The sequence below is a fragment of the Trachinotus anak genome, unplaced genomic scaffold (genome assembly GCF_046630095.1).
Source record: "Trachinotus anak isolate AG129_WGS33_773 ecotype Australia unplaced genomic scaffold, CSIRO_AGI_Tana_v1 ptg000039l, whole genome shotgun sequence".
In the NCBI taxonomy this organism is placed as follows: Eukaryota; Metazoa; Chordata; class Actinopteri; order Carangiformes; family Carangidae; genus Trachinotus; species Trachinotus anak.
The window spans coordinates 231,701-257,448 of record NW_027273890.1 but is presented as its reverse complement, the minus strand read 5'-3'; the positions used below and the strand labels follow the sequence as shown (position 1 = coordinate 257,448).

Sequence of the window (25,748 nt, the reverse complement as noted above, 5' to 3'; positions counted from 1 at the left end):
GGAAGTGAGGTGTCGTTGGAGTGGGTCAGCACCCGGGGCCACACCTTTGGACTGACAGATGTGTTCATCCCCCATGTGATCTGGGAACAGCCTTCTGCCCCTTGCTCCAGGGTGGGTATTACCTCCCCCCTCCTCCCCCATAGCGCCCATTTCCCACCATTGACGGTAGTGAGGTTGTCTGATATGACATGACCTGACAGGCGTTTGGGCCCTGGGGCCAAACTTTCCGGTCAAGTGGTTGAGGGCCGCGGGGCCCAAAAAATGAAATAAATTACTTTTGAATCGTCATTTGGCCCCAGACTGTCTCTGCTGCTGGCTGCCTACCAATCACATCACAGCTGACGGGTCACCTGACGGGTCACCTGGTGATGTGGAATTCAGAGCATGTGTCTGTGACGTCATTCCCTCATTCACTGATTAACTGATCAGCATCAGGTCACCATGACAACATGTGATGTCATGGCCATTAAAAACATAATGTGACAGGAAGTGACACAGAACAGCAGTAGATGAGAAAATAACAATTATTGTAATTATTAATGTCCCATAATGCACTGCAGTGCACAAGTGTGACGTAATGTAACATTTAGCTTTTATTCCTCTGTTCTCTTCAAACTTTAATTAAACCATATCCAGTTTCTAAGTGGACCCAGACCAAGACCAGCAACAAACCTAAAACCACTATTTCCTGCTGCTCTGTTTGTCCAATCAGGAGCCGGCTCAGTGGATTCCTCCAATCACAAATACAATCAGACATGTTAACATGTAACCAGTGACTTCAGCTGCCCGGGTGGGATCTGGTCTTCAGAGTCTCTGGGGTCTGATTGTGATGCTGCTGCTGTCCTGAACAGAGCACATCTCCCCCTGACAATAAGAGCTGAGGAGAGTCAGAGGGGGAGTCGAGGGGGTGGGGTGGGGATGGCGGGGGTCGGTACAATGAGCCCAGTGTTACCGCGATGTGGTCTCCATTGTACCTCTGAGCTGAGAGGTGTCTCCACTTCCTGCTGCCGGCTTCACAGAAAACCACCAATCACTTTCAGTCTGAAACCAGCTCAGCTCCCAGGAAACCCTGCTGGTCTCCACTCAGACCTGTGGTCCAGGTCCTGAGCTGGACCACCTCAGGTCAGATCACCTCGACGTCTCAGATTCACTCTGACTGACTCCAAATCCAGAGCTGTGGCTCAGACCTGCGATCAGGACTCAGATGGTGGACTGACTGGTGCAGGTTCAGTGTCAGCTCCTTTAACAAACTGTTTCTGACTCTGACTTCCAGTAAAACTCATCGCCCACTTTCTTCTTCTTTAGCCTGCTGACCGCGCGCTGCTCCTTTAACATCATCACCACAAACCAGCAGGAAGTTAAAGGCTCTTAGTGCCGGTCTGAGGCTCCAGGAGCCATTTGTGGTGTATAATGAAAAATGAATGTGATGCATCAGAGACTGAAACAGGCCAAAGAGTATCAGGCACCTGTCGCTGTCAGCCATCTTCATCATCAGCATCAGCGTCATATGACCTGGAGTGGGTCATTCACAGAGAGCTGAACTCAGCTTCTACATATGACAAGAATCTGCTTCAAAAATAAAGTAAATGAAAATTTAACAGAAACAGTTAAAATATGCTGAAAATGCAATTCACAGTCTTCACTTTGACCAGAAATAAGACTTTTCTTCTTTGATCAGATGAGAAACAGTGTGAAAACGAATGATGAATGTACGTGATGCAGGTTGTGTTTTACCCTCATCAACAACTTAACCTGAGTCTGAGTCCTACAGTTGGTTTGTTGTGTCTCCATGACAACGAACAGCAGAGGAGACGCTGCAACTTCCTGAAACATCACATTACACAACAATGCGGCAACGATTACCTGATCAGAGCTAAAAACAACCACTTCTGTTCTCTGCTCCCTGACTAAACACTGAAGGGGGGGCAGGGACGGTGGCAGTCGGGGGGGTGAGGTTCCTGGTCTTCCTTCAGCCCAGCAGGCCTCTGTCATAAATGGTGGCCCTTTTGTTCACACACAGTCGGCAGCAGGAGCACGAACAATACAGAGCCCCATAATGCACTGTGCTCCGAGGCTGCTGTCTGAATCCACAGAGACAGAGAGACGGAGACAAAGTCAGAGTCAGAGTCAGAGCCGGAGTCGGAGACAGAACCAGAGTCAGAGTCAGAGTTAGAGTTAGAGTTAGAGTTAGAGACAGAGACAGAACCAGAGTTAGAGTGAGAGACAGAGTCAGAGTCAGAGTCAGAGACAGAGACAGAGACAGAGTCAGAGACAGAGTCAGAGACAGAACCAGAGTTAGAGTCAGAGTCAGAGCAGGAGCCGGAGCCGGAGCCGGAGCCGGAGTCGGAGACAGAACCAGAGTCAGAGTCAGAGTCAGAGTCAGAGTCAGAGTTAGAGTTAGAGTTAGAGTCAGAGTCCAAGTCAGAGTCAGAACCAGAGTTAGAGTCAGAGTCAGAGTTAGAGTTAGAGTTAGAGTCAGAGTCCAAGTCAGAGTCAGAACCAGAGTTAGAGTCAGAGTCAGAGTCAGAGACAGAGACAGAGACAGAGTCAGAGACAGAGACAGAGACAGAACCAGAGTTAGAGTCAGAGACAGAGTCAGAGACAGAGTCAGAGACAGAACCAGAGTTAGAGTCAGAGTCAGAGTCAGAGTCAGAGTCAGAGTCAGAGTCAGAGTTAGAGTTAGAGTCAGAGTCCAAGTCAGAGTCAGAACCAGAGTTCGAGTCAGAGTCAGAGACAGAGTCAGAGACAGAACCAGAGTTAGAGTCAGAGTCAGAGACAGAGACAGAGACAGAGTCAGAGACAGAACCAGAGTTAGAGTCAGAGTCAGAGACAGAGACAGAGTCAGAGACAGAACCAGAGTTAGAGTCAGAGACAGAGACAGGGTCAGAGACAGAACCAGAACCAGAGTTAGAGTCAGAGACAGACAGAGAGAGACAGAGACAGAGTCAGAGTCAGAGTCAGAATCAGAGACAGAACCAGAGTTAGAGACAGAGACAGAGACAGAGACTCTATGAAGTTCTGCAGCCTCTAGTTCTCTGGAGCTTTATTGTGGAAGGACATCAAATATCCTCAGGAAGTGATGTCACACCAGATGTGGTTCAGGTCTTTATCTTCATCTCCACCTGTTGTCAACCATGACTTCATCACCTGGATACACCTGTCTCTGCCACCTCACACTTTACTCCAGTAAAGGCTCTGAGGTGTTGTTGAAGCTGTCAGGTGTGTGTGTGTGTGTGTGTGTGTGTGTGTGTGTGTCTGCAGCAGATGTCTCAGATGGACTAAAAAAAGAAGCTTGTTGTTGTTCATTCCTGACTCATGCTGCATCACTCCTGCTTTAGACTTCACACCCCAAACACACACACTGTAACACACACTGTAACACACACTGTAACACACACACAGGAGCCCCTCCCTGTAGAAAACCTGGTAGGAATGTAACCATGGGGTCACTGAACTATTTGGGTAAGGCTGCATGTGTGTGTGTGTGTGTGTGTGTGTATGATGAGTCTTTACTTGTCACCATCTCTGTCCCCATGTTCTGCCGCAGCAGGATCTACATTCTAGGTTCTGTCAGAGTCCTCCAGATAAGAGATCCCACTTTCTCAAAACCAGGATCCTATGTGGTCTCTGAATCCTGATCTTGAGCAGCAGACTGGTCCAAGGTGAGGGACCAGATCAGGTTCAGCTTAACGCAAAGATAAACTTGAAATAATTGAGCTGTGGAGTTTTTATTGGGGGGGGCTGAAGTCAGAGGTAGGGGACATTTTTAGCCCTCTTCAACCACACTCTCACTGCTCTTCAAAATAAAAGCCCTATATTCGCCTTCCCTCCCGACCAAGTAAAGCGTTGATGCAGAGCGGACTCATCATCAGACTGAGAATAAGAAGAAGAAGAAGAGGATTTTGTTGCCGTCAACAACATGAAGAGGCTCTGAGTCTGTTCAAACACAGACCAACCTCTGTTCACACCACACAAACACTTGGGGTGGGGGGGTCAGATCAGTCACAGATACCACAGACTGAGTCACTCAGATGATTTTGACCTTTGATCAGGTCCTTCCAGAATGAAACCATAATTTCAACTGTTCTTGTCCTTTGATTTATTTAACACATGTTGACACTGACGCCGTGTCCTCACCTGTATCAGGTGGATTCCACCTGTTCCACCTGTTCACTCACAGTCACCTCTGTGTTTTTAAAGTTCACACGTAAAGCTGAACGTTCTGGAGATTTGAGTCTGAATGAATGTAAATGAGAATGTTCCTTGTGGTGTTCCACAGGGTTCTAACGTGGAACCTCTTCTGTTCCTCAGTGACACTTTGTACCAAAACAACCAGGAAGTTACATCCAATAATAACAAACATTCAGCCCCACAAGCCAATCACAGCCTGAGAAAATTGTCAGGACAAACCAGTCACATGATCTCATTAGAGCCAATCACAACGACAACAACGACAACAACAGTCACAGGGCACTCCTCCACGTACAGACAGAATCTATTAACACCATAAAAATGAGAAAACTCCAGATTTAAATCACATATTAAATAACACAGTGAATTTTCTGAAGTTTAGCTTTTGATTTGAACACCTCAAATAAATAATCAATGATTGACTGATCAATGTTTCTTGTCCTACACTTAATCCTCATTTATGTCACAAAACATTTTTACAGTGCAGACTGCACTGTAAAAACTGACACTCAGTTCAGTTAGTCAAAGTTCTTCACAGCTGATTCTATTCGCATATCAAGGGATCAATAAAAGTATTGATTATCAGAGGTTCGTAATTATTATTATTATTATTATTGATTCTTTTTGGTCCTTGAACATCTTCAACTTCAACTTTTTCTTCTTTTGAAGACGTTCATACCAAACCTGCTCTGCTGCAGTCAGAAACTCTCTGTAGTAAAGTGTGTGTTTGTGTGTCTCTGAACACACTGTGTTAATGCTGTTTATCCTCTCTCCTGGTCTCAGTCCACAGACGCTGAACCTGATACAGGGATTTGATCCCGTTCAGACACCAGGACAAACCTGAATTTGGTGATCAGGTCTGGTCCGTGTTGGAGGGACCGGAGGTCTGGCCTCTGGGCCAGTCCAGTTCCTCCACACCAAACTGGGAAAACCTTTTCTCTGAGGTATCGTTTACAGAAGAAAGAGACAAACACAAACTGTTGATCCGGAGCTGGAGGACAGTAACCAAACCAGGGACCTCAGACCCAGACCGGTCTGAAGTCGGGGTCTGTAAGATACAGAGGCTCAGATGAAAGTGAAGTCTGCAGTGATTTTTACAGTGTAGTGACATGAGGTGGAACCACAGACAGGATCTTCTCCAGTTTGAGCTGGATCAGAAACCGGGACCTGGGTCACGTTCAGGACCTCAGGAACCACTATCTTCAGTACTGATTAATCTGCTGCTGATGAATCATTTGGTCTAAACAAACGTCTCCAGCAAAAACGAGTCAGATGTCTCCATGGAAACTGTTACTTCCTGAAACATCGACTCTTTGGTGGCACAAAGTTCTAGACTGACACGAGGATCCAGAGAAGAAGGTAAAGACGTTCAAGAAGAGGGAAGTGTGACAGAAGAAAAGGAAATAAAAGAGTGTGAGGGCATAACAGGAAGGTGTGTGTGTGTGTGTGTGTGTGTGTGTGTTCTGAGAAATGGAAGAAGAAGAACAGAGTGGTGACAAGGTCAACAAACCCGGTGAAACAGAGAGTCAGCAGATTACAGCAGAGGGAAGTCAAGGACACTTCAGTGTCGACAGAGAAAAGAGGAAACTGAGTGTTTTTTCAGGCCTGGTTCTTACCTGCTTTTCACATGATGACGAGTCGTTTCAGGTCAAGACGAGACAGAGGAGCCGCACCAGAGAAAAGGAGAAGAAGATGAATTAGTGCCAATGAGCAAAGAGTCAGTAAAACAACAGCACAGTGGTTATTTCATTCACCTGGAAACGGGTTACAGGACGGGAGCAAACAGCTGATTAAGTGATCAGCCGATCAGCACATAATCAACCAGTAAATATGTTTTCAAACAAAACTGAAGGACAGAGGATTTTCTGTCATGAACTGAACATTCAGATGGTTGTTGTCTGATGGGTTCCGATGAGCATTTAAATCAACCAAACACAGACTGAAACACATGCTGGTCTTACAGAGGGTGCTGTCAAAATAAAAGTCTTCATGGGAGGAGCCACACCAACCAAACTCTGTGCAGTTTTCAGATAATTTAAATGTTACAGGATCTAAAATGTTGATGTGTTCTGTGACAATCCTCGTCTGTGAGAAATATAGAAACTACAGTCACAGATTAGAGGAAAGAAGTTTACCAGACAGGGGCAGCATCAATAATGATGAAGGTTTTAGTCTAAAACAGAGACAAGTGCTGCCATCATCTTCCTCAGTGAGTCCAGTCGTTTTAAAGTTTTACAGATGAAGTCCATGTCTTTATTTAAAGACCTCTGACTGGTTTACACCTGTCACCCTGACTCACTGTGTTTCCATGGAGACAGCCAGTTGTTTGTGTAGTTGTTGAACTGATGACTGCTGCCCATTGACTTGAATGGATACATCCAGGTCTGATTGAATTCTCTTCTGGTCTGCTGCACACACACATAAGTCGGATGGTAATTATTGTCTGGTATCGCTTGGATCAATTTGCATTTAACCCAGATTTCAGGGACCAAAGAGGATTGTGGGCATTCAAACCCCCGACAGAAACGGGGACAAGAAGTTGTCTTATCGTCTTCACTGTTATGAAATAAACATCTCTGCTGTTTCTCTGCAGTACAGCCATAAATCACCGTCTCCACATTTGATTTCAGCTAACATGCCAGACGTCCGGGACAAAGGAGGGCCCTGAGACGACGTGAAGACCCCCACCCCACCACCGCCGCTGCTGCCGCTACTGACACCCCAGGGCAGGCTGCATCCACTGGGTCACCTAGTTCTGACCCAGAGGGGGGCCTTCTTTTCCCAGGCTCATTAGAAGTCTGGAGGAGGAACAGGGGGTGGGGGTGAGGTCAGGCCTAGTGGGGCCATTAGTTTCAGGTGAACTGGTTTACACAAGAACTGGACAGACTCCCACTACTCCCAGTATCACATTTAGCTGCTACACCTCACTGGAGTCGTTAACAACGGACCAGAGGTGAAAGGTACCAGAGTTTACTCTAGTACTAAAGTACAATCTGAAGTACTTGTACTTTACTCCTAACTGCACACTTTGTTCTTATACTTCGTTTTGGACTTTAACTGTTTACAAAGTTGTTTTGCTGACTGAGACCAGTTTCATTCATGTCTAGCCTAGCTTAGCATAAAGACTGGAAGCAGCTGGGGAAACTGTTAGCCTAGCTCCATCATAAGAGGGAAAATATATTTTAGGCCAGTTCTGTGATTTACAGTGATCTGACTCCAGATCAGTTCTGTAAAAACACACATTTTACTGTACTGTTAGCATGGAGCTAGCACGCTATCACTCAGCGTAGCCTGTTTTATAGTTTATCATCACGCTACATGATGTTCACTGACATGTTAGCATGGAGCTAGCATGCCATCACTCAGTGAAAAACTAACCTGCTGAGTTGCATAAAATTCCCTTGTACATGTACAATGACATAATAAAGATTCTATTCTATTCTATTCTATTCACTGACATGGCGCAGGCATGCTATCACTCAGTGTTACTAGTTAGCAAAGTTTATTATCACGCTACCTGATGTTCACTGATGTGTTAGCATGGAGCCTCCCATTAATAAACACTAAAGTTTACTTATTCTAAATTATTAGCATGAAGTATTTGCTAAAGTGTTCACACAGTGTTTGCTGAACTGTTACTGGGAGCACTGGGATGACAGTGGGACTTGTTTTCAGCTCCAGTGAGACGGAAACACATGAATATGTTTCCCTTTAACCTACATGTTTGACAGCGAGCGGATTGGGGCGTTATCAGAGCGAGGTATCGATTGACCCGTTTACGCCTGTTTTCCTGTCACATCATCATCACTGTGTCTGAGTGAAGTGATCCAGACGTTAACAGGCTTCATCTGTGTCACATTGATCGCTCCCACCGACTGAAAACTGATCACACACACATCACAACACTGACACAGACTCAGGAGGCGCAGTATAAACACACAGGGATGGTGAGAGAACCACACACATCAATGACCTCTATTGAATCTGGTCCCTTTGAGCGAGGCACAAACAGCCAATGAGCGCACACAAAGCCGGCCTTTCAAGTTCATCTGGACTGATGTAATAAAATTGACACATGGAGTCGGCTGAATTCTGGGGCGCCTGTTACCTAAACTCTCATTTCCAAAGCACTGTCACCTCCCCTCACTGCAAATGAATCAATTACAGAGCAGTATAATCCTGTTAGGGGGGAGATGAATGCATACCTCCCCGTTGGCAGGTGCTGGCAGGCTGAAGGGGCTTATTGGAGCAGGCGATATCAAAGCTGGGGGTTTTATCTGCCACATTAGAACCACTGCAAACCGGCGAGTACAAGCCGCTGTGCCTGCGCTTGCTGTCTTAGCCTACACAATGAAATACTATTCAAAATGGTGATGATAGAAACAAACAGGGAGCACATCATGCTGCAGATTTGGAGACGATTGGAAGTGTTTATTTCAGACAGATTCAGATTCTGCTGCTGCTTTATTTAATCTGCATTTTCTCTCTGGTTCCTTAAACTCACAACCAGCATCACATCCTCTGCTTCAGGAACGTGTGGTTTTATGGCCAAAACGTTTCATCACAAACTCTGACTGATCTCACTTCATGTCCAGAGTAAAAACAAGTCTAGAGTTTGAGATTTACACAAATTTTAAGTCAATGTTGAGAATAACTCTTAAGCAGAATAACTGTAGTCCTGTGTTGTGGATTTAATCCTGAATCTCTCTGGTCACAGTCAGAGGTTTTAGAATAATCTAAACTATACTTTTAGTTTTAACATCATATCTAGTTGGGAAATCTGGAGTTAACCCTGTGGACTGTGTAATGTCTGCTCTCGTGTGTCTCCGCCCACTTCTCTCACAGGTCATCATCACCTCAGGTGAGTGATCTGAACCAAGGTCAGAGGTCGTCACTGTTCAGGCTCTGTCGTCAGGTACAACAGCTACTGGTGGAGGATACAGAGCAGCAGAGGGATGTATGTGTGTATGTGCCAGGGGGGTGGGGAGGGGGCGTGGGGGGAGTTGGGGAGGGGGGGGGGGGGGTGGTGGGGGGGGCAACAATCCACCTCATTGTTTTGGTGGCGGCGCTCCTGGGTGCGCTCAGCTCCGACACATTCACAAGGTCCAATCTGTCTGGCAGCAGCGGCCGACATTCTGAAGCACCTTGTCAGATAACGCCTGCACCACAGAGGAGCAGGGGGGCACTGACACCAACAATGACAGAGGGGCTGTCTGCAGCTAAGAAGGGGGGGGGTCAGAGACAACAAGATGGAGGGAGAGAAAGAGAGAGTGGGAGAAAGAGAGGAGGGAAGGGGGGACAACTAAAGCCCCTGCTCTTCCCCCCCATCGGCCCTGGCTCACCCAGGCCATTGTGCACCCAGGGGGGTTCAGGAGATAAATGGCCGCATGTTAACCACGTTTGACAGGCTGCACAAAAGGGGACACCTCGGGTCCCATGACGCAACCTGAACACCCCCCCCCCCCCCCCCCCCAACACCACCATCAACATCACCAACCAAACACAGGAGGTGCAGGAGGACAGTCCCAGACCAGGACCGGGTTGAGTCTGGAGAACCACAGGAAGTGGATTTAATGCAGTTAACACTTCAGAATAAAAGCCTCAGATGCAGATAAGGTTTGCCATTTACAAAAATGTCTGTGCTCTGAAAAAATCTGATCTTTCATCATGAGTGTTGACCTTCAGCATCATCAGCTCAGTCTCATTAATGATGAGCTGTTAGCTGTTAGCTCTTAGCTCATTAGCATACTTCCAAGCATGCACTGTGTTTGGTTTACTTCCTGTCTGAATTGTTTCTTACAATCGACTTTGTTACCAAGCTTTGACCAAAACAAACAGAGCTCAGGTTTATTTTCAGGATATATGGGTTCTGTTGTCATGATGATGAATCTGTCACCTGAGAATATGAGACTAGAGACACCTGCATGTTTTCATGATCAAATAATTTGTGTCTGATTTTATCAAGACGACAGAAGATAAGGGACGATGATGATGACGATGAAGACGATGATGATGATGATGATGATGATGAAGGCGATGATGATGAGAGGATCAGAGCTGTCACCCTCAGCTCAGGCTGGAGGATATGTGGAGCTGGGGGGGTTGGTTCTGAGTATGTGAGTGTGTGTATGTGTGTGTGTGTGTGTGTGTGTGTGTGTGTGTGTGTGTGTGTGGTGGGGTGGTGGTGGTGGTGGTGTGTGTGTGTGTGTGTGTGTGTGTGTGTGTGTGTGTGTGTGTGTGTGTGTGTGTGTGTGGTGGGGGGGGGGGGGGTGGTGGTGGTGGTGGTGGTGTGTGTGTGTGGGGGGGGGGGGTAACCTTTTCACTGCTGCCTGCTTCTTTGATGGCTGACAGGACTCACAAAGGCACCTGCCCCATCCCCGGGTGCCCCGTCCCCCGTCCCCCACCTCTCCTCCCCTGACCTGATCAGCATTCCTGGCCTACAGGGGGTCCTCCCCATGGCTACCTTTACACAGCCCACCCCCCCTAACCAGAGTCTGGTAATCCCACTGCAAACAAGGTTGTGCCGGCTCATAGCGGTGCACGAGACTTCTCACAGCCGCTCAGCTAAAAGGTGGACGACTAATGAAGTCCGTCGCCGTGGGAACCAACACAGGAAAAAAAATCATTAAATGCATTATGGGACAGGACCAATGGGAAGGTCTCCAGAGCAGACGAGAGGCGGAGCCAGATGTCAGAAACAAGTCAGAGAGAAACTAACCTGGACTTTTATAAACCAGTTAACCCATGATCCTCAGACTGATGAAGATGAGGGTCAATGAATGATGAAGACTTGTCCTTTTAAATCTGAGGTGATGATGACGATGACGATGATGATACTGACACTGATTTGACTTTTATCTCATCATGAAAATATAATAAACATATACATAAACATTTTTCAGTCTTTGATATGAAATGTATGTTTTTTTCAGATGACTATATTCTTATTTCTTTAGCTGCTTCTTCTTAAATAATCGTTTCTTTCATGAAGATGAACTGATGATGAGTCTTTTTCAGGATGATTCATGTTTCATTTTTATTATTAATAACAAAAAAATGTTATTATGAGAAAGTTGTTGCAATATTTTCACCAAACAAAATGTCATGATGAATATTTTCAGCATCGCAGTTAAGACCAGAGAACACACATGCAGGTACACACACACACACACACACACACACACACACACACACACACACACACACACACACGCACGCACTCTCTTCCTTTATTCGTGGTTTAACAAAACCCTGACCCGTCACGCCCGTTCAGCTCAATGAAAGATGTCGACCCTCCTCAGCCTCCAGCTGTCACCGACTACAATGAGACGGCTTCAAAGAAGACGGACAGAAATGTGACATCATTGCAGGCCCCGCCCAGCACACCTGCCCAGCCCCTGTCAATGACCAATCAGAGCATCCTGTTTGGAGATGGGCTTTTATTACATATTTAGATTTTGGATATTTTTTATAATAAATATATTTTTTAAATGTGTGTGTTAATATTTTTATTTGTTTTTATAATTGAACTGTGTTGTTTCATTTTTATTTTGAGAAAGCCTAAACTCAAGCTTCACTTACTGAGGAGCTGTTCTTGAAGCTTTCTGCTGTAGCCCCATGGCCTTCAGCAAGAGGAGAAGAGAATGTGAAACAAGAATGAACCTCCAGTTACTGATTGATATTTACAGTATTGTTATTTATTTTATGATATGTATAATATAATTTACTTATTGATATTTATAAAATGATTATTTATTGATCGATATTTACATTATTAACATTTATTGATTATTGATGAATACATTCACAATGGACCTTTCTGACTATGATGCTGTCGTCTCACTGAACCTGTTTCTTCGTTTTCTGACTGATCATTTTGAACATGCTCATGGTTCAGGACTCGTGGTCTCTGATGCTCGTGATGGTGTGTCCATGGTCACGCTGCGGCTCGGCAGACTCACTAAGGCTGCAGAGGTGGAGAAGTTTCATTCAGACCGGACACTGTGGAGCAGCTTTGACAGGAGTGTCAGCTCAGATACCTCAGACCCAGAGGTCAGCTGAGCAGGACTTCCCCCAAGGCGGCCGGGTCGCACCGAGCAGCGCTCCTCGGCCTCATTACTTTAATTGGTGAATCTGTGGCCAGGAAGTGGTGTCCTTTCATCGCAGCCAGAAACCCTGCTAATCTGATCTGGCCTGAGGAGGTTTTCATGAGGAGTCCGAGTGGACAGAGAAAGGTGAAAGAGTCACAAACTGTGACAGACAGACAGGAAGTCAGAGACTCTCAGGACTGATACTGAAAATGAATGGATAAAATGATGATGATGATGATGATGATGATGATGATGATGAACTTCACCTCATTTTCCAGGTTGGTGACAGGTAGCAGCAGCTGCAAGTCAACAACCTCCAGTGACCCTCAGAAACCACTGAATACCCATGATCCTTTTCACCCCGTCCAAATGACTGAACCTCCTCAAATGCAACATCAGGCAGCCCACACCTGCACAACACACCTGTACCTGTTCACTGCTCCCATGATAACCCTAACCCTAACCCTAACCCCCAGTCTTCATAATAACAGGCAGCAACAGAACCAGTGTCTCCTTTTAACAGACAAACAGAGGTGGGTGGGGCCTGGGGCTGTGGGACAGAGGTATGAATCGGGGGGGGGGTCATTCGGCCGTACGCTGGCGGTCTGGACACACAGATGTCATGACACCTTAATCCAGCCATCCGTTATTGATTGTTCCATGTGTGGTTGACCTTGCCGCAGGAGCTTGGCCAATCAAACAAACCGTCTCTGCAAGGGAGGGGCTAAAGTGAACAAATGTGACAGCAGAAGTTCACAGTGAACCTGAACAGGTTCATCCCTCTGACGGGACCTGGTCTATTCTGAAGCAGCAGCAGGTGACACACAGACACACACCTGAAAACAACACAATCATCCTGAAACTATGGAACCAACTGATGTGACTGGTTCATCAGAGCTGCTCCTGAGTGTTGTGTGGTTGTGGTTATAACACAGCTGTTCTCAGGCCGCCGTTGTCTGTGATGCAGCTCTGACCTTGGTGATTCTGTCTGTTTAGGCTAACGGCGACAAAATGTCACCGGGCAGCTCAGAGCTCACTCATGAAGAAAATGTGCACATGGCAACATGGGGGGGGGGACGCATGTCAGTCACCTTGAAACACCACAAACACCAGAGGAGTTTAACACCAACACCATTCCACTGCACAGAGGCATCATGGGAGGCGTAGGAGACTTCTGAGGAGTTTTTGTTGCTGGCGGCACAGAGACAAGCTTTGTGTGAGCAGAAGAAGAAGAAGAAGAAGAAGCAGAAGAAGAAGAGGAATAAGAAGAAGAGAAAGAGTGCAGTCACCCCTCCCTCAGTGACAGATGTTAGAAGACGAATAGAGGAAGAGGAGTAAAGCTGTGGAGGCTGACAGACGGGTTGGGCTTAATGAAATAGAGCTTAAAGAGGCAGGACTGGGGGGGTCAGGTGTTGGGGGGGTGGTCAGGTTCATCCTTCACTTGTTCTCCAGCAGAACATCTGAAGATCTTCAGAACATTAAATCTGACTCCACTAGAAAATGAAAAATGTTGAAACCTAGAGAATTAAAGAAAAAAAAATCATGAACAAAACTAAAAAGAAAAAAAATGAAAATGAAAAAGGCCTGAAAGTCGATAAAGGAAGCAGCCGAGCTGACAATGAATGACCGGAGATGAGAACAAGAATCTGAGAAGCGACTAAAATAAAAACCATCAAAAAAAACATTCAAACAATAAAGAAGAAAAATTCCGGAAACATCTAGAATCATCATTTATTCTGGTAATGTGACTGTGTTGTCACCATGATGTGACCACAGACAGTGTCCCTATAGTATGTGTGTTTTATTTTGGCGGGGTGGCGTGGTGGTCGGGGTATAAACTGGACCACTTCCTGTTGTTAAGATAATGTGTCTGTGCTGCTGCAGCTTTATCTGCCACACCGCCCTGAACAAAGGGCCCCTTCTTCCGAAAGTGGGGCCCCGGCTCCTCCTCCACTGTCCAACCAGAGGTGTTTGGTGAAGTAAATCTGCCTAAATCCTGGGGGGCAGGGGGTGAAGGTGAATAAAGATAATCTGCTTTTCTTCACAATAAAACATCTCTGGGAGGAGGAGGAGGAGGGAAATTAGGAATTCATATCACATGGTGCATTTTCAACTTGATTCCTGACCTGTTCACAAGCAGCTAAGTCCAACACAAAGCTGCAGCAGTGAGGGGCCGCGGGCCACCGGGGGCCACCAGGGGCCCCTACAGGCTGAACATAGAACAACGCTGTGTGGAAGCTGATGTTAACAGCGCTCATTTTTATACTAAAAACACAAACAGAACTTTTACCTTTGACATCAAGGAAGTGAAAAAATCTGAAAACCACTTTGAGAAAAATCTTGATCGAATCAAGAAAATGATATTTCACTGTTTTTTTTTCAACAATTATTCTACAAATGACAAGAAATCTGTGAAACCACCAGAGAATACAAACAAAAATCCACAAATCTCTAAAGTCAAGAAAACAGAAAAATCTAAATCCTGAAGACTATTTCTTGATTCAATCAAGATAATTATCTTTCACTTGTTCTTTCAAGATTTATTCTAGAAATGAAAAAAAATCTAAAGAAAATGGAAAAATAAAAATCCAGAAAATGAAAGAAATCCAAATCCAAAAATGAAGATCATGAAACTGTGAAAATAAAATAAAAATCCATTAAATAATCAAGACACAGAAACTTCAACTACAAAAATAAAAATAAGTGAAAAGCACTGAGCTGAAGTAGAAATGACCTGTGAATGTCAGACACGTGGTTTTTCTTATCAAGGATGTTTGTGTGACAGAAAACGGAATAAATCATTTTAAATAACTGCAGATGTTTTAATGAAGAAACCTGAAGTGTTTCTGTCACTTCAGGTGTTTCTATTTTTTATAAAAATAAAAAATAAAAGTTTGAAGCTCTGAGGAAGTGAAACGTCTGAAGATGTTTCAGTTTCATCATCGTTTCTGAAGAAAAGAAAGACGGTTCCTTCAGCTGCACTCCTCTCTCTCTCTCTAAGTCTTTCTTAGTGTCTCTTGTCCATCTATGTCCGTCCATTAGTGTCGGGGTGGGGGGAGGTCTATATAGGGCATACACTCAACACACACCTTCCCTCCACCTTGCATTCTGTGTTCTTTTTTTCTTCTTCCTCCACTTCACCTCCTCTCTCTCTCTCTTTTCTCTCTTCCCTCTTTTCTCTCTTTTCATCTGGGACACCGCCGTGCCGCGCTGAGCAGCCCCGGCGGCAGTGAGAGGGTCTGAATTGTGATTAAGACGGAGGAGAGAGGAGCAGCTTTTCTTTGTTCTGCCCTGAGGGAGGTGTTTACTGGGGGGGCAGATATGAAAGGCATTCGGGTCAGTGAGAATGACAGAGACACTGATGGTATCAGAGGACTCTGAGTGTGTTTGTATTTGTGCGTTACGGGGACCTGAAACCTGATCTCACACAATGTTACAGGGACACACAGGTCCTCACAGGGGAAATGTTCTAAGTCAAACTTTTTTCTGCTCATGGACGAAGACACAGATTAAATCTGAGTCTGTGATCGATGTGAATTCAAATCTGAAAACTAAACCAAACTAAGCTGAATCAACAAACTTGACCTTGAACTGCTGAGTGACTGTGACATCACGACGTTGACTCTTTCTACTGAGCAGAAACAAACAGGGCTGTGACACGTGTGAAACACATCATCAACACGAGGTGAAATGAGCTCAGATGTCTGATGAGCATCAGAGAACCAACCAGACTGTCTCTGGACCTCTTCATCACCCTCATACTTATGTACACATGGACAAACATGGACACACCTCTGACTTACTGGTCTACAGACTACAGATCTGGACCATCACAGAGATCAGAACCAGGTCTCTGACTTAAGACCCCCCCCCCCCCCCCCCCCCCACACACACACACACACACACACACACACACACACACACTTCTCGACCTCTTCATTAGGTACCCCCTACAGTCTAATGTAATCCAGATCAGCTGAGACTGATGTCGAGTCCTGATCAGAGTCACTTGACTGATCCTGATCCAGAATACAGACTCTGTCCATCTGTGTGACGACCCCGTGTCCCAGGGGCCACAGAGCTCAACAAAATTCACCTCTACAAAATTAAAAAGCTTTTTGTGCAGTCGTCTTATAAAACCCTTTAAAAGGGTGAACCAAGGGTTAACCAAGGACCAGGACCCCGACTCTGTGGTCCAGTATGTGAGTACAGCTGCAGGTGGTCTGACACCTCATAACAACACAAAACATACAGAAAATATGTCGGAAAAATCCTCAGGTTTAGTTTTGTGTTTTTCACATCTGAATTAATAAAAATGTTTTTTTCTGCAGCACTGGGTCCAGGTCTGAGACCTCCAGAGACTCTGTGAGAGGTTCAGACTCTAGACCTCAGTCCTGATCCACCACAGTGATGACAGAGACTCCGAGAACATGGAGACAGTAAACAGCAGCACGCCGTCGCTCTCACTGGACAATGACACGGCTGTGAGACATGTGGCATGAATGGTACAGCAGGAGCCTGACACCGCTGTAGGGAAACCGGACCCCGCCACCGCCTGCTCGTCCTCCACCTCCTCCTCCACCTCCACCGCTGCTCCTGATGGAACAGACCTGCAACACTCGACAGAAACATCTTCACTGCACGAGAACAACGGTGAGTCTGATGGTTCCTGTGAATCTCTGCAGGTTTTTCTTTAACCTCAAACTGGACTGGAAGTGGACCCAGAGACTGGTCCTTGGATCCTGATCCTTGTCTCCTCTGGAGGAGGACTCTCTAGATTTTATTATAATAAAATCAAAGTTATTCAGAAGGATGCTGAACCACAATAATAAAATAAAATATTTTTTTCCCTCCATTTTTTCAGTGTGTGAAAACTGGATTTAAAATCATGTGTTTGCGTCAGATGCCTGATCCTCCACCATGGAGACCCTGGACTTAAATCTGGACAAAAATAATTTATTTAAAAGACGAGTCCCACAGTGTTTAACAGTCACACAATACTTGACTCCTCTGTCACTACAGCCTCCGCTCACATGACCAAACAGAAAAAAAACAGGAGGAGGCTCAGACACAAACCTCAACACAAAAACAATTAAATTTTATGTTTCAATTTTCCCCAAACTCAGCCCGACACATCTGGACTCTCCGAGACCTCAACAACATTTTAAAATGATCTCCTGAGACTTTTACACAAGTCTGTGAAGATGAACAAAAAGATCCAGACGTTTCCACAAAACCCCATGCAGTAAACAGAGAATTTTAAAATACAGCTGCAGGCTCACAGCTGGAAGTAACGGACGGACACCCAGAGCTGGAGGGGGCAGTCCGGTCCTCAAAGATCCTGTTACACCAGGCCCTAAACTGACCCCCCTCACTCCCTCCAATGACCCCCCTGGGACGCCTGAGAGGAGGAGACATAGCCGCATCCCGAGAGGAGGAAAACCATGACAGGAGGAAACGTCGTGACAGAGCTTCATGAGAGAGTGAGATTAGATTTTAATCTGAGGGCAGAGAAAATATTTAAATTCAGTTTAACTTTATTTCACATTTTGATCTTAACCATTTAACTGACAGGAAGCTTCACAGCAATTTAATGTTTGCAGGACAAATGCGGTTAATTAACTTCTCATTCATGTCAGTCTGATTTAAACAGTTTCCTACTGAAACTTTAATTTTTCACATCATCAGAAAACAGAGAAAACTCAGCTTCAGTCATCCTGCAGCTTCCTGTTTAAATTCTTTTGTTTGTATTTAAATGACGGATTGTTCCTTTAAATCTGAGGCCTTCAACTTCTCCTCAGTGTCAGGAGCTTTTGTTGTTTATCACTTCACTCAGGAATTAACGGGAGTGTGTCCGCTGAGTATTTACCGCGCTGATAAACACAAATAAAAAGCATCATGTGAAACTGCAGCGGCGTCATTATTAATGCAGCCGCTGCAGAGGGACACGGCTCCTCAGGCTGCGACACAAAGAGCGAAAAACTACAGTTTTTTAAAGGGGGTTCGCAACGAGGAAAAATACCTGACCTCAGTGGATTTAATGCGACAATAAGAGATAAAACATTAATTAATTAATTAAATTTGTGTTTTTGTCACCGGAACCATGAATTAAAAAAGAGGATGTTAGTTGAGTTTGAGGTTTTGTGAGTTTGAGATGAAAAACGACTTCCACCTTCCTCCTCCTCTTCCTCCTCCCGTGGAAACAAACATGAAAATAAAAAGAGTCTGAACACATTTTAACATTTAACATTTTAACACAACGTCACACAAAGTGTTTTCAGTCCAGTTTCATTTGTCCCAGTAAAAACCGAGAATTAACAAACCAAGCCCGGATTTTTAAAATTAAATTAAATCTATTTTAAAAAAATAAAACGAAGCTGATTTTGTGACTGGACGTGTTTGTTGTTCGGGCACGCGGCTCTCAGTGACAGTTATGAGTCAACACACACACACACACACACACACACGAGCCTCGGGGACCAAAAGTGACAAAAACCTCGGATAAAGTGTTGAAACGCGGGAAGCAGCAGCTTCCGTCGGGACGGTTCGGGCTCCACAGGTTCTCACACGGAGCCCCGGATATAACGGTCTCCCTGCTCCGAGGCTGAGCCCAGACCTCCTCCACCCGGCGGGTCCCGGCGGGTCCCGGCTCCGCTCCATCACACACCGATCCCGCAGGCTCCACGCACTCGCTCCCGCCCCCTAAAAGCTCCACTGGCCCGTTAGAAAACTTTGTTTCTGTCTTTGGTCGCGTCCCGGGGACACGCAGCCTCACGGGGACCTCCCGGCCCGGGCCGAGCGGGCTGACGGGCGGGGACACCACAGTGCGGCGGAGTTTGCGTGAGTTGTTGCGGGACTCTGTGTGTTGGTGTGTGTGCACGCTTACCGTTCTTCCGCCGGGGGTTGGCCTGTTTTCGCCTCTTGCAGCGGGGACCCTCCGCCATGATCTCCTGCTTCATTGATAAGTCAGTCCAGTCCGCATGGGCTCCTCGATCCGGCTCCGCTCCGCTGCTCCGCGCTCCCTGACAACCAGCACACACAAAGTAAATCCCAGACCCAGATCCTGTACCCGGACCCGACTTTCTCAGCACTTTGGGGAAAGTTGTGAAGCATAAAATCCAATTAACACAAAGTCTCCGGAGTTTCTTTTGTTTTAGTTTGTTTGTTTTGTTGGAGAGCGTGCACCGAGCGCACCGCCGCCCCGCGTCCCCTCCGCCTGATCTCTGCTGAGAGGAGCGTCTGTGCTGGTCTGACGGGGGGGGGGGGGGCGGACACACACATCAGAAAACACACACCCTTCACAGTGTCTCCCCTGATGCAGCCTCCTCCTCCTCCTCCTTCTGATAAACTAAACCTCAAACTTGTTGATTTTCTCTGATTGACGCGGCTGTTTACCGCGCGCGGTCTGCGGTTCTGCCTTTTTCTGCGCGTGAAACTGTTCACCTGAGCGGCCTCGCGCTCACCGATCACTCATCGATACATTGATCAGGAACATATCGGTGAGTGTGAGGGGAACGTGAGCTTACATAAGAAGTGGTGGAAATGTAGGCCTGTGCGCGCTCATCAAACCCGCAGAACATTTGTATCATGAAGAAGAAGAAGGAGGAGGAGGAGGAGGAGGAGGAGGAGAAGAAGAAGAAGGAGAAGGAGGAGAAGGAGAAGGAGAAGGAGAAGAAGGAGGAGGAGGAGGAGAAGGAGAAGGAGAAGAAGGAGGAGAAGAAGAAGAAGGAGAAGGAGAAGAAGGAGGAGAAGAAGAAGAAGGAGAAAGAGAAGAAGGAGAAAGAGAAGAAGGAGGAGAAGGAGAAGAAGGAGGAGAAGGAGAAGGAGGAGGAGGAGAAAGAGAAGAAGAAGGAGAAGGAGAAGAAGGAGGAGAAGGAGAAGGAGGAGGAGGAGGCGGAGAAAGAGAAGAAGAAGGAGAAGGAGAAGAAGGAGGAGAAGGAGAAGAAGGAGAAGGAGAAGAAGGAGGAGAAGGAGAAGAAGGAGAAAGAGAAGAAGAAGGAGAAGGAGAAGAAGGAGGAGAAGGAGAAGAAGGAGAAAGAGAAGAAGAAGGAGAAGGAGAAGAAGGAGGAGAAGGAGGAGGAGGAGGAGAGGACAGGTGATCCAACACCTGCTGTCCCGTCACCTTCTGTTCAACCACATGTGTCTTATTTCCTGGGTTTCACACGCGGCTCATGCCTACTCCCGGACCCGGTGCTGGACCCCCCCCCCCACACACACACACACACACACACACACACACACACACACACCTCCCTCCCTCCCTCCATCCATTCAACACTTGGCGGCGGTGAGCGAGCGGGAGCGCGCACCTGTCTCCTCTCCTCTCACCTGGCCGCGCAGGTAGAGCAGCACAGGTGCACAGCGCTTTGATTGGCTCCTGAAAGAAAACAAGCAGAGGGAGAGGAAACCTACCGGAGAGAGTCGGTGTCCTCCCGCTGAAGGAGACGAACAGCGGCGAAGAAGAAGGGCTGCTGCGGCGCGTGCACCCCCTCCCTGAAAGATAGAAAAACCTGCACGAGTCCCGGTTGGTCCCGGTTGGTCCCGGTTGGTCCCGGTTGGTCCCGGTGTTGGAGCAGCGCCGCGGCCGGGAGGGGAGCGTCGGTCCGGGCGGGCAGGTCGGGACTGATCTTCCCGCCGGAGCCTGTCAACACAAACAGGCGCGAGACCTTCTAGCACCACGCGCCACCTATCTTCACGCGGAGGGATAATTGAGGAGTGTTTCCCGCCTCCTCCTCCTCCTCCTCCTCCTCCTGTGCACACCATCACCTCCTCCTCGCTCTTTGTTTCTCAAAAATCCGGCGGTCTTGGTTTAAATCAGCAGCTCGTGCTGGATCACAGAGTCCACGCGGCCTCTCCTGAACAAAACAAACGACAGCGCCGAAGCACCTGATTGGCTCACACAGGTACATTACCTGGGCAGGTGAAGCCTCTTAGGCACGCGCTCAGGGAGGAGGGAGCGTGCGCATGTGCAGCCGGCTCGGTTGAAACGATTCGGGTTTAAGGTGTGAACAGGTGTGACACAGAAACCCGCCGTCAGTCTGACTGATGCTCACCTGTCCGGTCTAAGTACAGACACATCCGGAGTTAGGGTGAGATAAAACGACCTTAGGTCAACTTTAAATAAATACAATAAAATATATTTTATTTTTTTACATATAAAAATAATATATTATAAAGAGTATAAACACTCCTCATATAATATAAAAAAGTAAGAAAAAGGTTTTATAAAAATAAATAAATAAATAAATGAAAATCATTAAAAAAAACTATAAAATAACCTAAACAAAATTAGTGACAAAAATTTGAAAACAAAATAACAAAAATATAACAGGAAAAATAAAATGTAAATGACTAAATTAACTGTACAAAAATATTTATTTAACATTACAAGTATATATAATTATAAATACAATACATATAAGGAAAATATAATATCAAAATTTAAAAAAATTAAATTACTTGAACTGATAATAAATTCAATGTATCAGTTAAAAAAATACAAAATTGTAAAATCTATATTGAAAATTAAAAATGATCTTATTTACAAAATAAAAGAAATAGAAAAATAAAAAATGATTGACAGATTGATTAATTAGTTAATAAAATTATAATAATGTAATAATGTTTTTTCTGTAAAGTGCCCTGAGATAATGGTTATTATGATTTAACGCTATACAAATAAAATTGAATTGTATTAAGTCAAATTAATACAACTTTTCAATATGTAAAATATATTTTAAATATTATGAACAAATGTAATAAGAATAGATATATTTAAAAAGCAAAAAACTTGAATAACTACAGCTCATGAATAAAAAAAATAAAATAAATGACTCTGTATCTCAAAGCCTTCTTGAACTCAGGTGTTGTCATGTGACAACAGGTGGCTGTACCTGCAGGGAGATTACTACACATAATAGAGTGTAAATATTATTTACAGACAAATATGAAAATATGATCAGTGAGACAGACAGGTGGACTGTCTTCCTGTTCAAAGTTACACCTTCAAATTAAAGTTTATCTTTCAAAATAAAAGTCCTGTTAGTCCAATTTCAGGCCTCACAGAGCAGCTGTGATGGTCAGATTTCAAAACAAAGTTCACAACACAAAATAATGGATTAAATAAAATCAGTTTCCTCTGAGGAAAAACAGAGAGGAAGTGAGAACGAAAGAGTCAGAAACCTGCAAAAGGTTTGTCATCCCCTCATCATACGACCACAACGCAAACACACACACACACATCTGTGTTACCACATGAAGTCAAGTGTGGAACAAACAGAAACATTAAAAGTGACAGATGAAGTTCATGAGAGGCTGACAGAAAGCTGCTGAGTCACTGTCAGGCAACACAACAACAATGCAGCAATAAGAGCACTACACACAACAGCACAACACCACTAACACGATAATATGGCACACAGGCACCAGAAACCACAACAGACACACACAACACAAAGACTACACACCAGTAAACAAATATCATATCACAACAGAAGCTACAAACACACAAACAAAAACACAAAACACACAGAAAAAACAACACAACCACCAAACTGCCAAAGCAGCACTCAAACTACACACAACTACACACAGAAACTACATAACAGTACAAAAATACAAACACAACAAGCACAACAACAGTGGATCACACTGGGGTAAATTTACCATCAGAGGTCAAAGGTCAGAGCTTTTAACTTCCTCTCATGGTCTTCATCAATGAAAGGTGGTAGTTATCATGTGACCTTCATGTGATGAACACCTGAGCTGGAGCCAATCACTGCTCAGCAGGATGTGATGTCACAGAGAGAAAACAATAATAAAATAGATTAATGAGCATAATCATTGATTTAATAAATGTTTTATTTTCAATGATCAAATTCTTAAAACAATATTATCAAACTCAACTAAAATAATTAGTTTTTATGTGTGATTTACGTTAAATAAATAAAAACAATTTTTAAAATGTGGTTTAGTTTCAGTTTGATAGAAACAGAAACAACCCCCACCCCAAACAAAACGCCCACAGTGATCTGATCCAGAGTCAGTCATCTGTAATCTGCAGATATCTGTGATACTGCTCTATGTCACACAGAGGGGGGTTCAGCTAATCATGTGCGGGGGGGGGGGGGGGGGGGGGGGGGGGGGTCTGGCCAGGTCTGTAGACTTGACTCTTTACAGTCAGGTCTGTTTCATAAAGGGGGGTCTGTTTCATAAAGGGGGGTGGGGTTGGACACTCTTGGGGGGTGGGGGGGCAGGGCAGTGATTCATGGATCAGTTTCAGTTCAGGATTCAGTGTAAATGATTTCAACACATATGTAGCAACAAACGTCCTGACTCAGGGAACCTGTGTCTGTGCCACACCCCCACCCTACACCTGTCAGGTGTCAGATATGATGTAAAAGATTACAGACACAGAGACACATCAAATAAAACCAATGAACAAGGACAGACCCTGAGCTGAAACTGTGATTTAATCAATATTGTCCTAGTTTTTTTTTTTTTTTTTTAATTTCCTTTATATGTTTTTTTTTGGTTTGTTTTTTTTAAATGTCCTGTGATTGTCTGAGGGGTGGGGGCGGGTCTTGATTACATGAAATTAAATACGAAAACAAACATAATGAAATAAGATTGTACACTCATGGGGCAGCCTGGTAGTCGAGTGGTTAGGGTGAGTACCATGTTGAGCGCACTAGAAACTAGAAACTAGAAACCTCACTGAGTTTATCAGAAAGCCAAAGCCATGACAATCCAGAGCTGAGACCAGGAGGCAGAGCCGCAGTCTTACACTCTTCTCTGTGCCTCTTAGAGCAGTCGCTGCCATTCACCCCCTAAAAACTGTGTCTGTCCCCCGACCACCTACATTTAAATGTAATAAATCAAAAGTGAACAGAGGAGGAGTTAGACATGAAAACCTAATAAAAATTAACACAACTGTTAGTCCAGAACCAAATAACAGGAAAATTAAATGTGGATTATTGAATATCACATCACTCTCATCTAAATCTCTACTAGTCAATGATCTGATAACTGATCATCATGTAGATCTGCTCTGTCTGACTGAAACCTGGCTGCAGCAGGATGAATATGTTAGTTTGAATGAATCAACACCCCCCACTCATGTTAACGTTCATATCCCTCGAAGCACAGGCCGAGGAGGAGGGGTAGCAGCCATTTATCACTGCAGTTTATTAATTAATCCTAATCTTAAGGTTAATCATAATTCATTTGAAAGACTTATTCTTAGTCTGTCACACCCAAACTGGAAAAGACAAAAACCAGTCCTACTAGTTACTGTATATCGTCCACCTGCCCCGTACTCTGAGTTCTTATCTGAGTTCTCAGACTTTTTATCTGAGTTAGTTCTCAGCACAGATAAAGTTATCATGGTGGGTGATTTTAACATTCATGTAGATGTTGAAAGTGACAGCCTGAGTATTGCATTTAATTCATTATTAGACTCAATTGGCTTCTCTCAGCATGTTAATGAACCCACTCACTCTTTTAACCAGACCCATGATCTGGTTCTGACTTATGGGACTGACATTGAATATCTAACAGAATTTTCCCAGAAACCCTCTTTTATCTGACCATTCTCTGTTAACATTTGAGTTTTCAGTCATGGACTACACAGCATCTGGGAAAAAAGTCCATTACAGCAGGTGTCTCTCTGACAATACCATTAGCAAATTTTTTTTATTTTTTATTTTAGATATTTTTTGGGGCATTTTTTGCCTTTATTGACAGGACAGTAGAGAGTGACGGGAAGGAGGCAGAGAGAGAGGGGGAATGACACGCAGGAAAGAGTTGGGCCGGTCAGGAGTTGAGCCTGTGCTCACCTGCCAAGAGCATCTGCTCATGTGGTACGCACCCTAACCACTCCGCCATCAGGCCGCCCCCACCATTAGCAAATTTAAAGAAAGAATCCCATCAGTACTTAAGCCTGTGAATATTCTCATTTGTCCAGGTCATAGTATCTCAAAGGAGTTTTAAATCGAAAGCAACTGGACTTGGTTATTTGTCTAGGAAGAGGTTTCACCTCTCATCCAAGAGGCTTCATCAGGTCCAATGTTGGACCAGTCCCAGCCTGGTCAGGTGCGAGAAAGAACTGATGAAGCCTCTTGGATGAGAGGTGAAACCTCTTCCTAGACAAATCACCAAGTTCATCAGTACTTAGCCCACTGCCATGTATCAATGCAGTAGGGAACAGCCCTCTTAACTTCACATCCACACAGGTTGATGATCTTGTTGACAGTACTGTAGCCTCACTGCGTGCAACACTAGATACTGTGGCCCCTCTGAGGAAGAAGGTAGTGAGTCAGAGAAGGCTAGCTCCATGGTACAACTCAGAAACACGAGCTTTAAAGCAAAATTCAAGGAAACTAGAAAGAAGGTGGCATTCTACTAACCAGGAAGAATCTCTAAAGGCTTGGAAAGACAGCCTATTGGCGTATAAAAATGTCTCTGTAA

General features: G+C 45.0%; 1 protein-coding gene across 3 annotated transcripts in view; it reads right to left on the bottom strand.

Moving 5' to 3' along the window:
• zeb2a (zinc finger E-box binding homeobox 2a) overlaps positions 1–20,933 on the bottom strand; it is a 48,742-nt gene extending 27,809 nt beyond the window's left edge. Inside the window, exons 1-2 of one of the 3 annotated variants that reach the window (XM_071472480.1) lie at positions 20,694–20,933; positions 19,168–19,303 (exon numbers count right to left, since the gene is read on the bottom strand). In XM_071472480.1, coding sequence (XP_071328581.1) covers positions 19,168–19,240 — 73 coding nt within the window. In that variant the 5' untranslated portion in view covers positions 19,241–19,303; positions 20,694–20,933. Of the gene's footprint in view, positions 1–19,167; positions 19,528–19,807; positions 19,830–20,693 lie in introns of those variants that run through there. The other 2 variants (XM_071472478.1, XM_071472479.1) reach the window with 2 other exon arrangements.
• Positions 20,934–25,748: the final 4,815 nt, after the last annotated feature.